Consider the following 25,000-nt stretch of genomic DNA (forward strand, 5'->3'; position numbering starts at 1 on the left):
TTCAAGGCCCTCCCAAGGCCGGAGGGGTCCCTGCCAGGGCGAAGGGCAGGAGGAAAGCCTCCTCCTGTGCTCCAGGACTGGGCCATGCTCTCGTGGGAGCACTTTCCCAGCCGACCCATGTGCTTGTCTGGGCATCTGCCCTCCTCCTGGAAGGCATCTGCCCTCCTGTGCCTGTCCCGCTCGGTGCAGCACAGTAGGTATTTCCAAATGCCGAGTAGCATGGGCCTCTTGAAGACACCTGGCCAACAGAGGAGACATCACATTCTCAGTTTTGAGAAGCCAAAGGGAGCACGGCATTTCCCGCTGTCTGCCCACAAAAACGCATTCATGAACATCCAAGGCCGTTTTTTTCATCATCTGTTGAAAAAGATGCTCATCAACAGATGAATGGATGAGCCGGGCTCAGTGGCTCCGCCTGCAAGCCCGCGCCTTGGGAGGCCGAGGTGAGTGGACGGCCTGAGCCCGCGGGTTCGAGACCCACCTGGGCAACTTGGCGAGCCCTCATCTCTACAATAAATCAAAAAACTCAGCCAGGCGTGGCAGCGCATGCCTGTAAGTCCAGCTACTCGGAAGGCTGAGGCGGAAGGATCGCTGGAGCCCGGCAGGTCGAGGCTGCGGTGACCAGGAGCAGCCGCTGCACTCCAGTCTGGGCAACAGAGTGAGACTCCAACTCAAAAAACAAAACAAAACAGTTGAATGGATAAGCAAAATGTGGTATATCCATTCAACGGAATATTGCTCAGCCGTACAAAAGAACGAAGCCTTGACACACGCCACAACACGGGTGAGCCTTGAAAAACATGCTACGCTGGGCGAAATAAGCCATGTGCAAGGGACCATAGACTGCACTATCCACGAGTAGGAAGTATCCAGAAGAGGCAAATCCACAGAGAGGGGAGGTAAGGAGTGGCTGCCAGGAGCTGGAGGAGGGTAGGAAAGGGGACCGCATTGACAGCTAATCAACACAGGATTTCCATGAGGACAATGTTCTTGACGGCCGGCCGCACAACTCTGTGAATACACGTACGAAAAGCCACTTGGCTGTGCACCTTGGGTGAATTTTACAAGATGTGAATTACATCTGAATTTTAAAAAATGTTTTGATGGAAAGTAATGTTTCCAGTCTGCATTAGAGTATTGGTGCCAGCTACACCTCTACCGAGGGAAATGTCTTTCGGGACCCGAATGTTGTTTAGCAATAGGGAGTTTCTAGTACTCGGATAAAATCACAGAGACCCACCATGGAGAGTAAGACAGAGCCCAGCTGCGGGGGAAGGGGCGGGGGAGGGAATATACTCCCCGCTTAGGAAACATAACTTGGCTTCCCAATGTTAGAACCCTTTCCGATCTCCGCGGAGGCATCTTTAACTCCTGGTTTTTCAGGTTGCATGAAGAAGACAGGCGTGTTCTAAAGCAGAGCCTTTAAAGACATCGCCAAGATTCATGTAAATACCGGAATCCCCAAAAGCGCAGTCCTTGAATACGGCATACTGGATTATGTGTCTCGGTAAAATAGCCGTTTCCATCCAGGGGCCACCAAGCCCCACGTCGTCCAGGGTCCAGAAGGCCACTGTGTCCTCCTCTGACCTCCCCATCCTGCAGCCCCCCGCCCAGCCCTGGCCTACTCCCTCCGTCGGCCTCAGGTGCAGCCGATGCTCTTCCCTTGGCCTAGAAGGCTCTGGTCCCCGCTGCAGAACGCCAAGGTGCAGCCTCTGTGGTGACCTCCCTGCCATCTCTCCAGGGGCCCTCCTGTCTGTAAAATCCCACAGTATCTCGTCTGTTCCTTTTCTCACAGGACTTAGCAACTTTTTCATGATGATTATTTTATCAACTTCTTTCCCATATCCTGTTTCATTCCCACAAGACACTGAGTCAGCAGGATTGTGAATGTGGTTTCTGCCTCAGACATTTACCAGGTACCATCCAGATACCAGGCCCTGGGCCGCCAAGATGAAGACACAGCTGTTTCCCCTGGCAAGAAACCCACTGTTTGGTAGGCAAGGGCATGCTGCCTGACCCCTGATGCCCTGACCACGAGTGCCTAACAAACACGAGGCCAGGATGGCTTTCCTCCCTCTGACTCAGCCATCATGCTCAGCTGAGTGCCTGGCCCAGGTGGGCATCGGCAAGCACTGAAAGCCGGAAGCCAGGGGCAGATTCCAAACCAGGTTGATGGTAAGATTCAATGTCACATCATGTCACATCTTTGTATGAGGCACTGCATTCATCTTCCAGATCATTCCCGCAAATTGGTATTTTGCAAGGGCACAGGTAGGGAGAAGCCTAGGTGGCTGCAGAATGTGGAGTGGTGAGGAAAGAAAGGGGTGTGCCACCCACCTGTGCATGCGGGGTTCGGCCTGTGGCAGGTATTCACCCACGTGGTGCCACAGCAAAGCCCAGACAGAACCGGGGGCCCCACCTCTGACATGCAGAATGTCAGTGTAAGCATGTGAAGCTGCCGCCCACAGAGTGTCTGCCAGAGACACGATTCTCTCCCTTTCAAGGTCTTACAACCAAGTGAGCTTCTGAAACATTCGCTGTCGTAGCCCATGGCTTGCTTGATCTGCCACTGCCTCACACAAAGAATGCCGGAAAGCAATCTTCCTGTGACCCTGTCATGACGGTCCCGTAATCATGAAAGCCCTGTTAAAGCCCCCACCCTTGACTTGGGTGACTGTTAGAAGGTCCGTGCCCACAGGCCTGGACGCTACACAGGATGTTTCTGTGGTGGGAACACATTCACTAGAAAAAACACCGAGGGGTCTTCCAAATCAGGACTAGAAGGGAGCGCCATCGCCCAAGCATCTGACTGAGCACAGCCCGGGAGTCCGGGAAAAAGAAGGGCTGGAGGGAAGATTTTGGTCAAGGGCCTTCTCCTGGGGAGACAAGCAGCTAAAGAGAAAGAGGAAATCTGAGCATCCCTGAATCCAACCCCCTAGGTTTCCTGACTTTAGGCTTCTCCAGGGGTCATCAGATGCCTGGAAGGGAACAGGGCCAGACCTCAGAGGGTCAGGGGTGCTCCAGGGCTCACTGGATCAGGCCACAGGATTCCCACATGTGAAGGAAGGGTTACCCCAGAGGGGAGGGAGAGGGTGGGGTCTAGAAGGAAGAAGAAGGATGAATGGCCCCCGGCCACGCAGCACCTTTAAGAAACTTCCCTCCAGAAGGTGATTTACACCAATGCTCACCAAGCTCTGCCACGGCCTATTGTCTCAATGGGAGCTTCTGTATTTAAAACTTAACACACTCTGTAATGAGCCTCCACATGCACTCAGGTCTCTTGTGAAGCCAAGTTATTCCATGTACTCATTAAGGACATCTGAAAACTTCTACTTTGTTTTTAAGAGTAGCAAACAGTCCACATCCCTGACTAACAGCCTTCCATTTTGTTCTTGTTGCTTTATTTAGAAACCATTCTAAGAGAAGGCCCCAAGCGATTCAAGTGATAGTTTTGTAAGCGCACCCTTTCCCGGGCTACGCATGTAATCCGAGCCTCAGCCCAGAGCAAATGTGGACGGACAGGTCTCACGACCTAGGACAACAGCCTCACACAAAGCCATGTGCCCCCTCACTTCCCGTGGCCTCACTGACCTGGCACACACCGGGGAGAAACACACTCTGTGGATTCCAACATGGGCTGTTAGCCGTGGGCCTTACGTTCAGCCACGTGGAGGTGGTGGGAGGGGCCTTGTGTCACAGGTGACGTACCAGGTAGTGCTTGGTACTTGTTCCTATTCTTCGAGGACCACAGAGTGGTCTATTTTATTTCCTCTCTGGCGTTGAAAGAACCACGCCCTCGCATTTAAGGTTTGCCACCCAGATGTTTGCTCTGATGCTTCCCTCGGTCTTCACAGCCTGGCCTGTGGGAGTTTTCGCCAGAGCGATTTGTGTGATTTAATTTACACCTGACGTCCCTACTTTATTTTCTGCATTTTGGTCGATCACATTCACTTTGTTGTGCTTCTGAACGGTCTTTGGGTCCTTTTCCCCACAGTGCCACGCCATCTCCTGGACCCTCCCCAGACTGTTTTCAGAAGTGCATTCTTCCCAAGAAGAAACTCAAAATAAAAATCTCGAGTGTGATCCTTTTCTAGCCCATGACTCTCTTCCCTGCGGCCCTCATAAATGCCACTGCAGGGGGGGCAAGGAAGCCGGACCGGGGACCCACCTGCGCGCGGGCACAGCGGGAAGAGGGCCGGGCCTGCCCCTGCCCTCCGCATCCCAACAACTACGAAGCGAAACCCAGATGACCCTTTTGTCCTTTGGGGAAGATGAATGGCCGTCTCCTCTCTGCTACATTTTGTCAGGTTTGGTGCTGAAGAGTCAATGCCTTCACCTTGACACGGAAACTTTGTGATTTATCAGTCCGTTTCTCCTCCTGGGTTAGCGTGGCCCTGGTAAGTGTAGCCAAGAGGGGTACATGGCGCAGACTTGGTCACAGCCACTCGGAAAACGACCAAAGCCCCCTCGGATGACAGACAAATGTGTCTTGTTAGCAACAGCCCAAAAGCGCTTGACTTGTACTAATAACACAAAGGCCATGCTGGTCACCGTGGGTCTAAAGACGAAGCACCCTGTCACCAGCCTGGTTGGGAAATTAGCAAATAATGTTCTTTTCCTTGATAAATGGGTGACAGCTCCCTCTCACCAATCATTTTTAACATTTTGATGCATGCCTAGGATCCCACCGGAGGAGCAGAAAAGTTTACTGGCCCTCAATTTTCAGATGATGAATGGAACTCTCTAAATGTGCGATTTCTGTATGAGGTATAGTTCATTTTAAGCAATTCTAGTAAATGGGTGTCACTGATTAGGACAAATAGTCTACTTGTGCAACAGCACAAACGGTGTGTCTCATTCTCCTGGCCTCCTCCGAGACAGGCAAGAAAGGGGACAGCAGTGACCCTGGGAGCCTTCCCGGCCCCACTCCTCAAAGGGACGTGTGATCGAATCTCACGCTGGCACCCACTTAGCATGCTGGCAGGTCAATTGAGCGCTGCTTGCTTTGATGCGGTGCGACAACCATGAGGAGGATGCCAGGTGGGAGTCCTCCCGCCCTTCCTTTGCCGCTCCGCCTCAGGGGCCCCGAGGACCCCTGGAAAGGACCCCAAAGGTGGCAGCGGGTCCCCACTTCCAGGTGAAGAGGGTGAAGGGAGGGACGCACACCACCCCAGTCAAGGAGAAAAGAAAGCCATCCACATGGAAACAAACGACAGAAGCAAAGGTGGGCTTAGGTAGGGAGCAGAAACTGTGTTGCGAGAATCACGTGTTAGCTGGGTAATTATCCCAATCTGGGGCAGATCTAGAGCTGAAAATGCAAGCCCCAAGCTATTCTCTGATGTACCCAACTTGATATAAAAGCAAAGGTGTCTCTTCTCCAGGACTCACTGGAGATGGCGGTAGGAGCACAGACTACTCGGACACCTTTGACCGGCGAGTTTGAACCAGGGGAGCCAGTGTGGCTGCAGGAGCCCCCACCGCAGACAGGAGCAGACAGACAGCAGCTGGGGGGGCCTGGTGAGAGTCACCCACGGAGCTGGCTGAAGCTTTCCCAAACTCTAGGACCTGAGATGGAAGTGTGTTTCTTAACAACTCCATCTTTGCGGGTGAAATTTTGTCATTGAATAATCAGGTGGCTTACATCTGAGGCATGCATTAGCATTTCGTTGACCATGGTCAAAATAGTACGATTTGTGGGTGGCAATTAGGAATCATTTGCTCTGTGGACACGGCAAGTCATTTGTTTGAGGAGCACTGGCCTGGGAGAAGCTATAGCTGGTGCCGGCCTGGTGGAAGGGCACTGGCAACTCCGCCTATTGACAGAACTGTCTCTGCTCGCACACAAAAGATCTTTAAGACACTTCAGAAACACAAGTGCTTTCATGGGGTGAAGTGAAGTAGGGTTCAATGGCGGAAACTCGCCAGAAGACATGGTGGGAAACTGTCACCTGAGGGTGCCAGAACAGTCCTCGAAGACAGAGTGTGCCGCCGGCAGTTTTAAGGCACAACATCTAACTTGAAAACCAAACAAAACATAAACACTGTATCAGAAAGAACACAGACTGTTAGCAATCACTGGTTGAGTAATGAGTTCAAAGGCCTGAAACTGAATGCACATCCCTGTCCAGAAAATCATCATTTTTATGTTCCCATCTAGCAAACGCAGACCTGGGGACAGTCCAGGTACTCGGCTGTCAAGAGCTCCCCGTGTCCACTTTGGATGCGTTTGCTATCGACTGCCAATGTCTTCTTTAGTAACTGGGCTCAGTCTGTTGCAGACAACATGTTGACTCCCAGTGATTTGTGATAATTTATTTAATTGAGCAAAAGAAATCTCTAAAATGAGAGTGGGTCAACTAACCACTCAGGTGCAAGAGGTCAGCAGTAAGGCCTCCACCCCCAGCCGTGTCCCTGGTGTCCTGTGAACTATGCTGAAAGTCAAGCCACCCCCGACTGGCCTCAGTTCCTTTGTTTAATAGGAAACCATTCTGCCAAATGGACATGTTAAGAAAACAGGAACACACACACACATGTGTGCCATAATGCTTCACACTTTGAAAACATGTCTGTAGAAGTAGCTTTCGCGATAACATAATTTCAATTAGAAGCATACAAATTCCAATCTGTCTTAATCAAATAACACTGTAATGCTTCTATTCTAATTTAAAAAATAATTTCTTTTATTACTCTTAACAATTTGATGTGTTTCTACCGGTGGAATTATGAATGCAAAACTGCTCAATTTGCCTAAACTATGAGTTTCTCAGGTAGGATATTCCGGGACTATTTTAATTATTATTAAACAAGCAAATTATACACTATTAGACAAATATTAAAACAAGCACTGCACTCAGTTATTAATTTGCACTATTCACTTTTAAATGCAGCAAATATCTCATTAATTTAATTTTAGGCGCCCACCAGTTTATATTGCATTTTACAGTCTAGAAGGCAATTTACTATTAACTGGCAATTACATACAGAGTGATTGTTAATTCTGCTCCTAAGTGCTAGCCGCTTGAAAATTGTTCTCTCTCTAATTTTTGACCTTCTTACAACAGGGGTGAGGCACTCTGGGAATACAAAGAACCAGTATGGAAGCGCCGGACATGTCATTTGTGACTCATTCTTTTAATTCACCGTGCTAATCAACTGAACTGCCACAGCCTCCCAAGGTAATTGTGTCTTTACGGGAGTTGAAAGCAGCCGGCAAAGGGCCCTGAATGGATGGGGCCGGCCTCCTTCCCCTTCCCACTCGGGGTTGACTCTCAGGGTCTGGTTCAGAAAAATCTGGTGTTTCTCAGATCACTGTAAACAGATCATTTAGGCCTTGTGCCAAGTCCCTCTCCGGCTCTGGCGGGCGGGAGGCCCCTCCTCTGAGCACAGGTTCATTATCCCGAGGCCTGGAGGCCCCCAGCCAGCCTCGCGCGGGGAAGGTTAAATGCAAGGGTGTCCCAGCAGCCTCCGGGGCTGGGGACACTGATGGGAACCAGACGCCCAGGGGACGCCGACTGTGTCGTGACGTGCAGAGGGGCCAGCTCGGTTTTCAGTGGGGAGTGCAATTCCCGGTGATTACCTCATTGTCCCCGTCAATTTCGGGGCAATGCAAATCAGACAGAAGCTTCCAGGTCAGACAGGTTATGACCCCACCTTTCCTCGCTCCCTGAGAGTGTAGAGCCCGGATCCCTTACCTCACCTTTGAAATGTATATTCCCGTTAATGACCGGGGTGTGGGGGTGGGCAATAAATTCACCTCCAGCTAGGGAAGGCTGAGCTCGCTGAAGAGCTTCATTGAAAATGTAATCCCGCGCCTTTGGGAGGCTGAGGTGAGTGGATTGCCTGAGCCCGCGGGTTCGAGACCCGCCCGGGCAACGAGACCTCATCTCTACAATCAATCAAAAAATCAGCCAGGCGTGGTAGCGCACGCCTGTAATTCCGGCTACTCGGAAGGCTGAGGCGGAAGGATCGCTGGAGCCCAGCAGGTGGAGGTGTGGTGGCCGGGAGCGGCCACTGCACTCCAGTCTGGGCGGCCGAGTGAGACTCCAACTCAAAAAAAAAAATCGAAAACGTAATCCCGCGCCTTAAAATGCCCATCTGTAGGAGAAAGTCTCCATGGGGAAATACCCAAAGCCCTGGGCAGCAGGACCCTGAACCTGTGCCCCACAAGCTCGGTCAGTCTTGGAGGGGACACAGAAACCATGGCAGAAACGGAAGGTAGGTGTATGGATGAGCCAGGTGGGGGCTGGAACTAATTGAGGGGTGCACTGCTCCCTCAGAGGGAGGAAAGGGGACACGGACATGCAGACACTGGAGTGGGTGCTTCTGGCCAAGGAAGGAACTTACCAGGCTGGAGGGCTACAGAGGGAGCCGCCCCTCCCCCCGACTGGCCCCAGAGCAGCAGGAGCAAGGACCTGGCGAGCCGCTAGGTGGGGGACAGGGGACGCGGGCGGTGCAGGCCTCTACCACGTGACACCTAGCAGCCTTTGGCAGGTAGCTCCTCCCACCCTACGACTTGGGTTTGGCTACAAATGCTCAGCCCAGGGCCTTACTCTGCAGCACTGGTTACAGAATCCTTAGCAGACAACGGGCAAAGCATCAGCTACTGCTTCTTCCACAAAAAGTCTCACTCCTGACAACAGCCGTGCAGACTCCTCCCCCCCGAAAAACAGTCCAGGTAGGCAAAGATCTGAACTCACGAAAGGATCCTCCGAAGGCATATGCTGAAGAGTTCAACCAGGACGGTCTGACAGTCCAGTGTGAGAACAAGTGACTTATTCACCCATGTTTGTGCCGACTCAGTCTTGCCATGGGCAGACATGGCTCACTTTTGGTGTCACCCATCGGGACCACGCAGCAGACACGTGAGTCCACACGGGAGCCCACGCCTCACACGTGCCCACTGTAGCCCAGGTGCCCCTCCGTTGGCTGGTGAGCAGAGAGTAAACACCCTCCACTCCTTCACCCCGCCCCTACCCAGGAGCTCAGGACTTGACAGGGTTCCCAAGGCCCTGGACAAAAGTTCGCCCTCAGTGACTTTCCACAGGAAGGACCATTTATTGAGCACCTGCTGTGTGTCAGACACTGTACATGAGTTACCCCCACGCTTCCCAAAACCACGCCAGGTAGAGCAGAGAACTGGGACCAGAGGAGTCGTGATGCATGTGTCCTACAGCCCGCACCCGGAGGAGCAGAGCAGGGTCTGTCTGCAAACCCTGGGCCTCTGCGTGGGGCCTGCTGTCTCCACAGCCTGAAGTTCACAGGTCAGAGACTGAGGGATGTGTGGTGCCCACACCAAGAGTTCACCTTTGGAGGCATGTGGAAACGGGCATGGGTGTGACTGCAGCTCACACCTGAAAACGGCCAGGCCAGAGAGCTCCCTCTGGGCGCTGGCAGGATCTGGCTTCTCACCTCTCCCAGGGGCCTGGCACCCACAGAGGCTGGACTTTTCTGCACAGCAAAAGCACTTGTTTGTCAACATAGATGTATCAATGTTTAAAAGAGGCCCCCATTTTTTAGCCCCAGGGTGACACGTCCTCATTTTTTAATATCCCAGGGGCCTCAAAAGCCAGAGGAGCTGCCCTCCCTCCATCTCTGGGTCTTCAAAGACCAAGAGCATCCAGGCCCCAGAAGTGGGAGGCTCGACCTTTTGCTACACCCGCTTCCCCCATGGTCTTTGGGCGGTTTGGGGCTCCTGGTCCCTTGCGTTCTGGTCCCACAGGAGAAGGCGACTCCCAGCCTGGGGCACCTGAGGCAGCCACCTTCTCTCTCACCCTGACCCCATGGAGGGTGCTGAGCTGTTGGCTGGATGCTTCTGGGAACTCTGGGAGGACCATCCAGGCATACCCCTGGGGTGACGCTGGGCCTGCCCGACAGTGGGCAGGGTTACACCTCATCTCTCCTGCCTATTCGGCCCCTCCCAAAAAGGGAAGAGGTTGAATGATTTCGGCGACCTCTTTGAACCTCCAAATGGAAGGAACCTCATGTCACCTGCTCACTGGACAGAGGAGAGGACCATGTCCCAGTGGGCATCCTTCCGGTGGTGGCAGTGGAAGCTGCAGCCCCATGCCCCCAGTCCAGGCTCCCCCTGCGACCCTCAAGGCTACTTCAGGACAGCAAGCTGAAGTCACCCACTCATGCACGAGGTCACAGCCACAGATATTCAACAAGTACTCATCCCTGTCACCTTCATGGGGGTTCAGCTGGTGCTGTCCATTGCTAAAAACGCTTCTCAGATGGTATCGCTTTTGGAGTTGGTTAAGAGTAGAAATCAAAATGCAAACATTTCTTTAGTTGAAGTTTATTTGTGGCATTTCTTAGTGGCAATCCTAAACAAGCGGTGCTAATGAAGCACTCGTGTGGATAAAGCATTGCACAGAACGCCTTTGAGATAACAAACGTGGGTCACCGCGTGGGCCGCCCTCCTTCTGACATGAACGGTCCCACACCTTTGAATAGGGATCTCCCTGAAGAAGTAGTATCACGTAGGGTTTAAGGCCCCAGGTTGGAGCAAGAAAGACAAGGCTTACACTGGAGGCCTGGCACGGACCGGGTATGTGGCCTAGGAACAAGATGTCATCATCTCCCTGAGCCTCAGTCTGTGCAACCATGAAGCAGTGACATCATGGGGCAGAGGCACAGAGTGATGAGACGAGCCCCCCCATGGATCCAGGCACACGGGCAGCTGCTCCAGTGGAAGTTGGGGGTCACTTCCACTTTGTCTTACAGGTGAGAAGGCTCACAGACCAAGGAGGGGGTGCTCAAGGTCACAGGGTGGTGGGGTTGCATCTGTCTGCAGCATCGTGCACCATGCACCTGACCAAACTCAACCCATGGGCCGAGGGAGCTGTGCTCGTCCCCCACAGAGCCCTGCACCAGTCTCTGCAGTCCTAAGGTGCCCTCACGGGAGTCTCCCAATGGGTCACTTCCACTTTGTCTTACAGGTGAGAAGGCTCACAGACCAAGAAGGGGGTGCTCAAGGTCACAGGGTGGTGGGGTTGCATCTGTCTGCAGCATCGTGCACCATGCACCTGACCAAACTCAACCCATGGGCCGAGGGGGCTATGCTCGTCCCCCACAGAGCCTGCACCAGTCTCTGCAGTCCTAAGGTGCCCTCACGGGAGTCTCCCAATGGGGCATCCACCACTTTCCCAGAGCAGTTGGAAATGTGAACTCACCGGTATAGACGAAGCGCCCAGGAGCACCTTTGCAGAACTGCTTGGATTTGTAGGAGAGGGTGACTTCAACGACTCCGGGAATGTGCCGCGGCGGGGTCTGGACTCGGATGGCGTGGGGAGTTATCAGCTACAAAAACCACACAGTGAACAAGCATTCAGCAGCGCTGGCCGTGAGAGGCGGACACTTGCCAGTTGGAGATAATTACCAAAATGAGCACAAATTGGACCATCGTCTCGGAATGCTCCCTTCTAGCTGTCACCCAGAGACTCGGGACCTACAGTGTTCTTTAAGAAAAATATCTGCAAATGATCCTGGGTTTTAGTTTGCAGGAAAGGCCACAGGGCATCATTCATATGAAAATTGCCACCATATGTCTCCTTAAACCTGCTTCTAGTAATTCTAGCGCTAATTGTTCCAGGGTACAGGGGGAACTCCTACAGCCGGTTTTCAACCCCAGGGTGGCTTTGCAAGGGGTGATCTGTGCCCACCCGTGGGAGAAGCCCCGCCCCGCCCCGCCCTCTGCTAGAGGGGGATTTTGCCCTAGGGTGCCTCGTGACAACACCCCATCGACAGCTCATCAGGACCATTCACGAGAACAGCGGCCGCCACGCCGAGCGATTTCCCAGGCTCACCTCGCTCCACACCAACATAGTTCCGAACACAACTTGCAGCCCGTCAAAGAAGTTGTCTCCGATTATGATCACGGTGGCGCCCCCCGTGGTCCAGCCTTCACTGGGACTGATGGCCTTGATGCACGGCGTGGCTGCTCACACAAGACAGAGAAGGCTGACCTTAGAGTCGCGTCCGGCCTCCGCCACCGGGCCACTCGGCCACCGCGCACCCCGCCAGCCGCCGCCGGAGGAGAGACGTGCCACTCCGCCAGGTGGCACGCAAAGGGCAATCGTAGATCAGCGTGTTGATGTGTTTAAAGCACACTATTAAATGTTTTATAAAGCAAAAGCCGAGCTGTGGAATACTAGGGGGCGAGAAAAAAATGGCTTGATATAGCAAATTACGTGTCAGGGCAAATATGACTATTACAAATGATTAAGCATCGCATGCATGTGGCATGTCGATTTATCTGCTTTGCTGTACAGATCTAAGCAGAGTCAATCAAAAGGTTGTTGAAGGAGATGGAAGAGCAAATGCCTTGCATTTCGATTCCTTATAAGCAGCTAATTGGGTTGGGTGTTTTCATCCGCGAACTTTGCCTTTTGGTTCAAAACTTCATTTTCCTCGGTCACTCCACAATTACTGTTTTTCACTTTTCATCAGGAAAAAAAAATCAAAAGCACGATATTAATACTTTTGTCAAAGGTACACATTTTACATCTAATATTGTTTGTCGACAGGAATCCCCGAGCTGCTGGCCTGACCTCTCTTTGTCTCGGGAGCCCTCCCATTTGCATGAGTTATTACAATGGTGCTTCAGCATCGGCAGCAGAGGCAGCCCTGCTGGGGGCAGGAGGGATGGGTGGGGGCGTCACAGACAGCAGCAGGAGGGTGTGGGGTGGGGGTTGCAGGCAGGGCAGGGGGGCTAAGAGGCCACAGCCCAGGGAAACAGCCAGGCAGGAGGCCCAGCATGGTGCTCTCAGCAGCCTTGAGCAGAGAGGCAGGGCCAGGGCTGAGGGCTGCCGGCCTGGTGGAGGCCAGCTTTGTTCCAGGCTTTGATCAGCCCTTCCTTTACATGGTGTTGGTGGACCTTTCTAACTGCCTCTGACGGCCTCTTCTACGCAGACTCCCATGCAAAGGAGGCGCTCCTCAGACACAGGCCTGTCTACCACCGGTTAAAGGCTCGGGGTCTCTCTCCTCCGCAGGGCCTGTGCTGCCCAGGCCAGGCCATTGTCCTCAGACCCTCAGGCCTGCTCTGCCTTTCAGGCGAACAGGGGCACGGCGGGCCTGCGTCAGGGATGGCTATGTGGCTCCCTAAGCGGTACGGGTCTCTGTGCCAACGACACAATCATACCCACAGGGTGGGAGCCCGAGAGAGAAGAAAGCCCCTACACAAAGCCCCAGGACATCCAGGGGTGTCATCTCGTCTTCTTCCTGACCTCACAGAAGGGACTGGGTAGGGGTAGGCATGAAGATAAGTTGCAGAGTGAGGCACCTGACCCCAGGCCCGAGGGGCACCCTTGCTGTTCTGTTGCTCTTCCATCGCTCACAACAACGCGGAGGGCTATTTGCTCAAAAACAAGTAGTCATGAAGCTTGGTAAACAAGTGGCTTACAGAAGCCAGCTCCAGCCCCTGGCTTCGCTCCCTCACGACTCTGCGGCTGCAGACGAGAGCCCTTCAAAGGACATCGTGAGGACGTATTAGGCTGTTCATCTTATCTGAGCCCCGCGTAGCTCGGCTTCAGATAAATCATCTTTTTAGACTCCGGGTCAGATCTGGTTGCACGTCTTCATAAGCGGAAGTCTTCCGGAAGCCCGCGTGCCACGGTTTCCCTGACGGGTCAGACGCCGCACTGTGCAGACACTGTCTAGTTAATCACCATTAGCTATTGTTGTTTAGCACACCGCCGACATGCCACCTTCCTTTGTTTGCTTTAATGTTGGACTAGCGGGGGTTATATTTGCTCATTCCCCGCGCATCTCCCTCCGCAGCAGAGGCCCAGAGCACACACTGGGAACCTGCCCTTAACTAGCGCTGTTGACTTCATGCTAATAAGTTCATACAAATTTTCATTTCTGAGGCTTCCGAATGACATTTGCTTTTCTTAATTGCATGGAGAGCATTTGAAAAGGATCAGCTCTCTAAAGACTGACAAGTCTCCTCCAAGGGGGTGACCTTCATCAGCACAGCCAATTATGGCAAATAATTCACCAAAAAAAAATTACAGTAAACAAATTTACTTTGGAGGTGAGAAAAGAAAAAAAAGAATCCAGGATCTACTGCGTGCACAAGAGATTGCTATCTGGCAGCTGTGGCCCTGCGGAAAGCCACGTCATCTCGGAATTTGTGGGCTTCTCGGTGGAAGGAAGGGCCTGTCTTGGCCTCCTCCGCCGCCGACAGCCATCTTCCTTCTGCCTGCATTTGCATACATTTCAATGCACATATAGAGAGGGAACATGTGTTCGATGGGAACCATAGCAAAATGAATTACACAGACAGCGTTAGAGATCTAATGATATACGGTGCACAATACACTCGAGCAGATGACAGGAGCTGGGCCCGGCAGCTGAAGACGGCAGAGGAGGAGCAGAAAGCGGTGGGGAACGGGAGCCCCCAGCACCCCCTGTCTCTCCCCAGGCCCAGTCCATTGTGGGCAGCAGCCCTCAAGACAGACCCGGCCTGCAGCTTTCCGCGAGGCCTGGCCTCCCAGGGCCCAGGGCTGCCGGGGTCCAGAGAAAGGAGGCGTGGCATGCCTCCCCTGCAGATCTGCCATGCTAGCATGACCTGTTTGTAACTCTGAGGATCCTCTCGGCCTACTTGGGAGAAGAGGCCCTCGCTAAGAAGACCCTCTGTACCACTGACGACCCCTGCCAGCCTTCCCTTGGGGCCCTGGGCGGACTGGCTCGTCTTGCAGCCAGGGAGCCCAGGGGCTGGGGCGAGCATTTCGAAGCGTGAACACAGTTCAACTTGGAAACCAGTGTTGTGGACCAAGATATTTGGCTTTTCCCTTTTTTTTTCTTTTGGGGGTCTCTCTACCCTACCCAGTATTCTATTAGTACACAGCTTCCCCGTCCCGGTTCCGTTAATCAGCAAGCTCTCTTGAGTAATATCACAGCATTTGTCACCTTCCTCTGCATTCACAATATTGAGGCACTCAAACAGGCCTAATCTTGCCTCATGAAGACTTCTTTGTTCTGCCTGCTAAAATGTCTTGTAATTGTGCTTGGGATGTCCAGATGGCTGGCTGATACTCCAGCTGATAGGATTATACCTTTACCTCTCCTAGGGCCATCTGTTCGCTTTAACTCGCTAAAGCCCCGCAGCCTGGATTCAGTTGTCCTTATTGCATAAACCTAACCGCATTACGGCACTTGGCATGCAAATCGCTTCTGTGCTGCAGGCCGGGTGCTGGGCAGGGCTCGCGGAAGGTTTAAACAGGGTTGGAGTCGTTTACGAGGGGACAAGTGACAAGGAAAAAAAATTAAAGCCTGAGTTCTACTGTGTCGTGCTGGAAGGTAGAACGGTTGTTTTCCCTCACTTGTGTTCAATACTGTAAATAATCTGCCTTGCTTTTTGTGAGCTCAAAGGACGCCGTGGCAGACATCCACACCAGCAGCAGGGGGAATTCGTTTACTTGGAAACCATCAGCGAGTGTGTACACACTGCTGGTGAATATTAGATGATTGGATAATGAGGTGTTAGCTAGGAGAGGCTGAACACAAGCACAGAGCTGCGATTTTGGGGGGCACCTTTTCCTTAAAGAATATGGGACTGATGCAAAACCAGCATGCACCCCTGCGGTCTGTCCTAACCCAGCAGAAGGAGGAAGGGTGCTTTGGGCACAAGAAGGCCAGGCCTAGAGTAACTTCCTAAGGGCCAACTCTCTCAGGAAGCAATGGAAGTATAAAGTCCTGTTATTTATTTTAGGGCACTTGATAACTAGGCATTAATTACAAACAAAAACCAAAACCCAAAAACAACCCCACTGTGGATGACAGATGCCTTTTTTTTGAAGACCTGTCAATGTTAGTCCTCTGTCACCTATTTTCATTTTGAAATTCACAGTCGCTTTCTAGGGTAGGACGAGATGTTTCAGTCTCTTGCAAGAAAGTGACTTGGCTGCAACGTCGATAAAATATTGAGAGACAAACATTTTAAAAATCCAGAGCAAGACTGCTTCTGCAAATAGCTTTTGATTAGTTGGGTTTTTATCTCCAAGGTACCCACTAGTGGCCTTTATTTTTCTAAATGCTACGTTTTCTGCTTACAGTCAAATGCATTTTCATGCTACTTACAAAAATAAATACTTGTACTTTGCTCAGATCATAATAGCTCATTAGAGGAGGCTGATTTTGGCCCAGACTACAACCTAACACCAGAGGGCTGAGGAGGCCTCCTTGAACCTATCGCCTTGCGAGCTCCTCTCTCTGGGGAAGTGAGGAACTGAGGATCGGGGATTCAACCTTCTTAATTGTGCACCTCATTAGTGATGGTTGCTAAGCAAAACACACACCTACCTTCAGTGCATACGAAGGAGATAAACAATACGTCACAGACTCTAATGACTCTGGTGCTCAGGGCGACCTTTAATTATTATATTTTTGTTCTCTTACACCTTAGTCATTAATGTAGAAAAACAAATTAGTCTATTTTTGTGGACCACAGCAGATTCATAAACGGTCTTCCAGTTTTTGTGTCTGCATCCTATTTCATTCTGGTGATCTGCACATGCTCCATTCATGTTCCTGTGTGTGCACCTGTCTGCCTCATGTGTGGTTCTTGAATGTGGGACTTCAGGATAGAAGATTGTCTTAAAACCATTTAGTTTTATGACCTCTTTGCTCCAAAGGATCTGCTCCCACCATTTGTTTGCAATTCACTTAAAAAAAAGAAAAAAAACCACTCCCATTGCTTTCTCAACAATTCATATTGGTCAGAATCTCATGATTATTATGAAATGTGAAATGTTACTGGAGAAATCAGATCACGTTTTAAAGGAGGTGTGTTACATGGTAGGTCTTGCACATGGAAGGAGACAGAATGTGACTGGAGATTTGGTATAAGGTCCGCCGTGTGAGTCTTTCTGAACTCTGACCCGATATCCAAGAACACTTCTCTACCTACCACTCTTAAGGAAACCCTGCTCTTGTAACAAGCAAAACAAGAAGTCAGTCAACTGAAAGCATTTAGTAAAAGGAACAGTTTATTCTGGCCTTTCCCCCACCCCTTCCTCTCTCAAGCATGCACACACACACAAACACATGCACACCCATACAAACACACACACACACACACACACACACACACTCCATCCAATGACAGAAAATGGTCCTAGCAGGCCCTTCTGAGCTGACTGGAATAGGATGTAAACACCCACTGAGATATGCATCAAGTAACTGGGGGATGAGCTTCTGGATGGGCGCTTCCGACAAGCCAAAACAAAACCAAATAAATTAAAATGGCAAGAAAAGCTAGAAGCAAAAGAAAACTGAGAAACACGATGGCTACGGCAGGTGAGGTGACTGCAGAAGCCCAGTGATTCCATAAAGGGAGAGGAGGAAGAGAAAGCCAGTGAGGGCCACTTCCCTCTCCGTGGTGGGGACACGCCCTCACCCTGCCTGGCTGTGACCCAGGGTGGGAGGCCGGTGAGAGAAACGCCACATGAATCAACATAAAGGATGGTGCAAAGAAAAAGAAGCATCGCAAATAAAAAAAGACATGTAACATGTGCCTACCATTTTCCAGATAAGAAGGGGCCGTACCTTCTGACGGGTCTAGGCGGCGGGCCCGCCTCCCGTGTTTCGAATTGTTGTGCACAAACATGTTGTCTGACACGGCCAGCACGTGGCCGTCCACGTTGACTGTTGTCGATACAACAACCTGCAAAGATGAAGTGGATTTGAAAATGGAATTGGCAAAGAAAAGCATAGCCACCCGTTAAGCAAAATAAAAGCCATCTTAAATACTGCAGAGCAAAAGGAAACTTTGCATGTCCCTGGAAACTCTCCACTGATTGATGTGCATTCATAGCTTTTTTGGCTCATGGAAGTGGGTGGGTTGTTTTGTTTTGTTTTGACTCAAGATTGCTTCTCTTCAGAACCTGCTCTCCTAATTACAGTTTAATCTCCTATTATGCTAACAAGTGAATTCAATTCAGAGAAATATTCTTCTAGCCATTAGCTTCAGAAACACCCCTCTAGCCACTCATTTTAAAGCTGCTGTTTTGATTGATCTGTTCACATATTGATTAGATAGTTTATCTAATTAAAATTAGTTCACTTGAGACTGTTCTCTCTTGAAGAGCAGGAAGGATTCAGAGTCACCCAAAAAGGGGCTCCATAAATCAGGACTGTTCCTACTAGCCACATTTTTTCAACAAATGATCCCTGGGTCAATTTTACAATTACTTTTAATGTCTGGTAATGAACTTCTTTGCATCTGAAAAGATCGAGTTGAATATGAATAGCGGAAGTGTTTTCAATCTCGAAGTATTCTCTCTCAAGTTTATTGCAAAGGATGGCTAGGACCCTGGGATGCCAGGGAAGGGTCTTTCTGTTGCCGTGAAAGGCTCCAGGTCCAGGCTCAGAAGATGCCCAGGGGAAGGATGACAGATTAGTCTTTCCTAAGCCCTCAGCTGCCTCATAGTAGAGGGAGAAGAGGAACAGGCCGTGCAGGGACTGCCCTCCTGACCCCACAGACCTCCCCAGGTGAGCTCGTCACAAACTTCCAGAAACCACCACCCCGGAGTGGACCCAGGAAACAGGAAATTACAACCCAGTCCTGAGATTCCTCTTAAACAGAGGTGGGCCCATGTATGTATGTTAATTCCAGACTAGCTGGAGTGGCAAAGACCTGAGCCTGGTCTAATCTGGGTCTGATAGCAGGACTCCTGGGGCCGGAGCCTGAATTGGACATGAAGGAAAGGTGGCTCTTTGCCACGGTTCAGGCAGATTTGGGTGGGTCTTCAGGTGGGCACCCCTAAAGAACCCTGATCACTTAGAGAACTGTGAGGCTGGTGCGGGAGAGTAGGGAACCGGAAGGGGGTCCCCGGCCAATGGCTACCTTCTCTGCAAGGGCCAGACAACACACACCACGTAAAATGCACTATTAAAGGCCAAGGCTACTGGAAGCCTTGGTGAATAACAACATATCGATGTTGGTCCATCAGATGTGAAGAACACACCATGCCACTGCAAGATACTAATGACAGAGGAACTGTGGGGGTGCCCCGGGTGGGGTGGTGGAGTGTATGGAAGATCCCACACTTTCTGTGAATTACTCTGTAAACCTAAAAACTGCTCTAAAAAATAAAACTAATAAAATAAATAAAACTGATGAGCTAATTAAAAATGAATTGAAGTGATTAAAAATAAATACACAAATAAATCAATAGTATTTGAAGGGATTTTAAAAGAAGCCAAAGCTACATACTTAGGCATGCATACATGTGTGAGTGACTGACTTTTTTTTTTTTTTTTTCACATATTGGGCTCCACGGGAAGATGAAAAAGCGGGGGCAGCACATACTGCAACCCCCCCCCCCCCAGGGCTACCCCATCCGGGGCAGCCTTTTTTTTGGGAGTCGCAGTCTCACTCTGTTGCCCAGGCTGGAGTGCAGTGGCACACTCATGGCCACTGTGGCACGCTCCTGGCCACCACAGCGTCGCCCTGCTGAGCTCGGGCAATCCTTCCACTTCAGTCTTCCAAGTAGCTGGAACTATAGGCATGCGCTACCACGCCCAGCTTACTTTTTGATTTTATGGTAGAGACGAGTTCTCGCCAAGTTGCCCAGGCTGGTCTCGAACCCCTGAGCTCAGGCAATGCTCTCGCCTCAGCCTCCCAAAGTGCTGAGATTTACAGGCTTGAGCCACCGTGCCCGACCTGGGGCAGCCTTCTTGACTGTTCTCTTCCCCTTGGGCATTGCCAAGAATGCTGAGGTCTCAACATCAGACCAGTCTGAACCTTGAAATGTTGCAAGTGCTGCCACAGTGCCCCAGCTCCGGTTTCAGGTATCTTAGCATCTTCTTTTTCTGACTGCCGCCCATTGGCACTGACCTCGGGAGCCCCGGGAGGAGGCGGGTGGCTTTGCTGCCGCTCTGGTGCCATGAGTGGGGCTGGCAGCCTCTGTCTGGAGGATCCAGGGGCAGTTCCTGTTCACCCAGGTGCCCTCCTCGCAGTTCACCTGCCAAGCCCCGCCCTGGGCGCTGAAGGAACTCTGGGAAGGCATCGTCCAAGTGTGATGCAAAGACACATCACTAATATTGGGGCGCAGACGTGACCCTTTCAAGCCATGATATGTTCTGAAACTATGATACGTTAAAAGAAACAAAAAATAAAACTAAATTTTAAAAAATTTTAGAAGACAGTCTTTGTTCTGTCATTTAGATACAGGTCAGTCACCAAGGGAAAAGAGTGCAGTTCAGCAGAGAAAGCATGCAAGCTGTGTTTTGTTTCCCGTCTGGGCCAGCCCTGCAGTGCACCTATAGAAAGGTGCTGAGATTGTGAAACAAGCTGAAAACATTGCGTAAACTCTGACATAGTCTTAAGTCCAGTCAAACCTTCTGAGCGGCAGGGAGATTAGCTAACGAGACCAGAGGAAGTCCTTCTAGTAACTACGGGTTCCACGGTGGACCACGAGATCACTTGTGACTGATGCTATGTCCGGTCATCGGTGAGACAAAGAGGACGCAGCCCCTCAGCCCAGTGTGACCTCCACTCTGCTTAGACGGATCAATATCACCACTGCTCCGTGAAGTCTGGTGCATGAAAAATGGAAGCAGGCCCAATCGCTTGCAGGAAACACTGTCCCCAGCTACAGAGCGTTACTGTGTGTGAGTCCAAAGAGCGTACCTCTGCTGATGGGTTGACTAGGCATGGAGACAGATGCCTGTCGCGTGTTTCACTAAAGGACTGAAACATATGTGAAATTTCTAAACAACACTTGAAGCTATTTGATAGAAAAAGAGCGTCAATCCCACACAGAAATCATTTGGTTCTTGGGTCTTCCATTCAATCTACTAGTCATTGCCATTAGCTGCCAAATCCTTTTCTGGTTGGTGTACACCAGCAGTGGTTTTGTGTCCCAGCCCAGAATATTTTTACAATTAAGATCAGCAAAATGATCCATTATGAGTACAGAGTACCTTTTACCCTGAAGTATCCTCCTAATCATTCACAAACAAAGGCAAGAAAAATATGCGCTCTATCATAATTTATCCCTGAACTCAACAAACTGCCCCCTCTTTTCTTTAGATGAAATCCTCTGAGGCAGATGAGAGAGAGTCGTTAGCCTGGGTCCAGGAACAGACTAGCAACTCGGCATGGAATTCAGGAAAGAAGAACACTTTAAAACTCCAGGGAGGAAAGCTGAAGCTAGGAAAACGTTCTGGAATTGGCAGAAGTCTGTATCAAGCAGGCGCAGATCCCTTCATGAGGAGGACCGGAGATCGGGAGTATACCCAAAAGGTTGTGTTATGGCTTCCCCCACTGAAAGTCAATCAATCAATGACTCCCTAAAGAAGCTCTTCAGCATGGCTATTTTTTCAAAGCTGACTTCAGTTTCTTGTGGCCTATGAGGAGACTCGATGAATCTGGCATAGTGAAGATATGGGAGCATTTTAAAAGCATTTTATTTACAGATTTGATCAAATGAGCCGATTCCAGTTTGCTCCCAAGCCCCTAAATAACTAAAGCTTACTTCCCGGACAATTGCAAAATCAGAGAATTCACGTATCATGGGAAAAGACAGGACTGCGGTCTGCGGGACTTTGAGAAATGTATACCTGGAATCTCCGCATATCTCGAGGGTTGCCTGCATTCTTCAAACAGTTCTGATTGCACTTGAGGAAAAACTTTAGAAAGAATCTATAAAAAATACAAAAAGAAAAAGAGTATTTGTTAGGGTTATCAGACAAAAGGCATAAACTTTTTTTTTTTTTTGAGTTGGAGACTCACGCCATTGCCCAGGCTGGAGGACAGCGGCACGCTCATGGTCACCCCAGTGTTGACCTGCTAGACTCTGGCCATCCTTCCACCCCAGCCTTCCATGTAGCCAGAACGATGGACGCACACTATCACACCCAGCTAATTTTTTGATTTATTGTAGAGATGAGGTCTTGCCAAGTTGCCCGGGCTGGTCTCGAACCCAAGGGCTCAGGCAATCCTCTCACCTAGGCCTCCCAAAGTGCCGGATGACAGGTTTGAGCCACCACGCCCGGCCAAAAGACACAAACTTTGTAGAAAACAGTCGGAAGGGAAAGAGTAGAGACTCAAGCCCACCGCTCCCCACCAGCTGCCCTCTAGGGGACAATATTGAGAGAGGACTCCAGGAGAAGCAGGGAGAGCATGCCCTGGTCCAGGCCTGCATGAACATCTACACACATGAAACAGTGACTTATGTGGGTCTTGATGTTATAGCTTTTCCAGCTACAGAATAGTAACTGTGACTTCCCAGTTGGGTTGGCCATTTCTTGCCTGGACCTTTGCACGTCTGACCATTAACCACGGAGGAAACGTTTGCCCCCCAAATGGCTGCCGGCTTCCGCCAGTAAAAATGGAGAATGCCTAGTTACACTTGAGTTTGGATAAGCAACATATAATTTTTTTAACATAGGTATGTCCCCAAACATACTCTCGCTAAAAAATTGTTGTTTACCTGAGAGCGAAACTTCACTGGATATGCTCTATTTTATCTGGCGACCCTAACTCCAGATGACATCCTTGCCTAAGCAAACACACTTTTAAAAACAGAACTTAAAAGTTACAGTAGGTACAACTCTTGAGGAAAGGAATGATTGGGTGGGGAGGGGCATAGCGCTTAATTCTTGATGCAGTGATGAAACCGTGGCTTAAGCAGCGAGCAGGAGAGCAGTAGCCACCGGGCAGGGTTGGAGAGGCCAGGCCAGACGTGAACACAGTTTCTATTTCCTGTCATCCCTTGCCCTTACGTCTCACGGCGTGAAGATTCAGGGGTCCTGACAGTGTGTTGAGATGCTGTGACCAAAACATCATCATGCTGTCCTCCCCATTCCTACACGCCCAGTGACAAATGCAGGAGAGATGGCTTCTAGTTTGAGCTCATGGACCCTGGCAAGCCTGGCTGCAACATCACCCACGGGGAAAGTGGGGTGGGGTGGGGTGGGGAGCATCTCATTCCCACTCAACTTTTTGCCTCGACTTGAAAAGGCCACATCCATCTTGAGTCAGAGGTGGGGTCTCTGTGCTGACATATCCACTCACTTCAGGAGGCTAAGCATTCTGTCCAGCAAGGATATACACAAAACACCTTTCTCTACTTTATCCCAAAATACCTTCTGTCCTACTTGGTGATTATTAATTTTTTATAAAGTTTCACATGATTTTCTTGCATTCAATCTTCCACTCAAGGTTCCTCGTTGGCAATTATACCATCAGAAAATAAAAAGACTCATTTCTGTAACTGCATTCCCAGCACCTCCTGGATGACTTTTCACCAGGGCAGAAGAAAATCCAATTGATAGGGAAAAGAATGGTGGCCACTTAATTAAATTTTCTTGCATACTGCGAGGCCTCACTATTTTAGGCCAGAATTTACATCTTTTATTAACTCACCTCACCTATACACTTAGCTCACAATGCCTCTTAACACCATCTGCCATCAGCATACAGTAAGTCACTTGATATTCCACCCACCAATTTTTCCTAACAACCACTGTGCAATTAAACTCCACACGTTCTGCAGCGAGGTAAATTAGGCGCACCTGCGGCCACACTGCATTTGAACTGCATCAGAAAGGGCCTAACAAGGTGAGGGCGCCACAAAGTTATCGTCCTGTCAGGCAATTAGGTTTTCACTTCGGGGACAGCCACACGGTGCAATTATACCCCACATTACCACCCAGCTAATCTTTGGCGCAGTCGCCGGCCTGAGAAGCTGCTCGTCTGCAAATGTACCTGCATGGAGCCGTCTACAGAAGCTTTGTTTGTGAAACGAAAGGTTTCTTCCCCCCTCTGGAGGAGGTGTCTTTAAATTCCTGGAGGTCTCTTTAGCCAGCCCACCGTTTCACCTCCAAGACAGCAGAGCAGGTTTTGAAGATCACCCATGTAGCCCTCACCCAGCATTGTCACAACGGGCATGGTTTGGCATTCTCGGGCCCTAACTGTCATCAACTGCAGAAATTAGCGGGACAAGGTTCGGTGCTGCAGCGCAGAAGCACACTGAGCACAGGCAGAGTTGGCTCTGGGGCAGATGCAGGTACACACGCACACCTACGCTCACGCATGCATACACACGACACTCTCCGTCTCTATTTTGGATGTGGCCATGACCGTGTCTGCTTCTATCCAAACTGTCTAAAGATCAGTGCAAGTCCTTGAGAAAGACTGCCCTGACTGACCCTGGAGAGAAAGAGCCCTTTTTAAGCACACAGGTCCCAATGGCACAAATACAGTAAGCACAATCGTCAAGTGGCTCCACGCCAGGTTCTTGGGACATCTGTCAGGACGGACAGAGGGGAAGTCTCGGCAGAGAGAAAGGAGCTCTGTGCTTACTTCTTACTCTGGTTTTGGTGATGTTTAACTCAGGGATTCAATTAAACCTTCGCAAGGTGGCTGGCACTGTAGAGCCGGTGCGTGACTGCTGACGCTGTGTACAATCATGCATGGTTCAAGTGTATACCTTCCACGAGGAAGTGCTTGGGGAAATGCATTATGACAATGTTTGGGGAGGGGGTGAGGAGATTGAACGCCCAACATGTGAAGTCAAATGGTAATTCTCATCCTTTACTCAATTACCCTTTAATTGGCTTTTTCCTAAGAAATATCTGACAACCACTTTACATATCTCACTTCCAGAGTCTGGTACACAAAGAATTTAATACTCTTGTTATGAAAGGAAAAATCTTTCCTATGTCAGAAAATCTTTGGCTTTAGCACCAATAAACTCTTTATTACTGCTAAACATGGATTTGCTGCTCGATCGCAAAGAGGCGATAAAAATTCTAACCTGTCATTAGTACATTATGCTTAATTGTGTACAGGGTGTCTCCCGTTGCATCTGTTGGCCCGGCATCAAAATGACCATTATGTGCACTAATTCCCTGACCCTGTCTTTATTTCCCTAAAGAGTCATCATCTTTCACAGTAGGTACCAGAGTAAATCAAGCTTGAAATATGGGCTTTATTTACTTGTTTCTCCCAGGCAGAGGGGAAGACAGCAGCCAAAGACAAACTGCT

General features: G+C 50.3%; 1 protein-coding gene across 1 annotated transcript in view; it reads right to left on the reverse strand.

The window, feature by feature from the left end:
* LOC103260862 (transcription factor COE3) overlaps window positions 1–25,000 on the reverse strand; it is a 119,095-nt gene that overhangs the window by 17,701 nt on the left and 76,394 nt on the right. Inside the window, exons 2-5 of the mRNA XM_021712476.1 lie at window positions 21,571–21,652; window positions 17,551–17,668; window positions 11,808–11,938; window positions 11,175–11,301 (exon numbers count right to left, since the gene is read on the reverse strand). Coding sequence (XP_021568151.1) covers window positions 11,175–11,301; window positions 11,808–11,938; window positions 17,551–17,668; window positions 21,571–21,585 — 391 coding nt within the window. The 5' untranslated portion in view covers window positions 21,586–21,652. The remainder of the gene's footprint in view (window positions 1–11,174; window positions 11,302–11,807; window positions 11,939–17,550; window positions 17,669–21,570; window positions 21,653–25,000) is intronic.

The sequence above is a fragment of the Carlito syrichta genome, unplaced genomic scaffold (genome assembly GCF_000164805.1).
Source record: "Carlito syrichta isolate Samal-C Ts95f unplaced genomic scaffold, Tarsius_syrichta-2.0.1 Scaffold89856, whole genome shotgun sequence".
Lineage (NCBI taxonomy): Eukaryota > Metazoa > Chordata > Mammalia > Primates > Tarsiidae > Carlito > Carlito syrichta.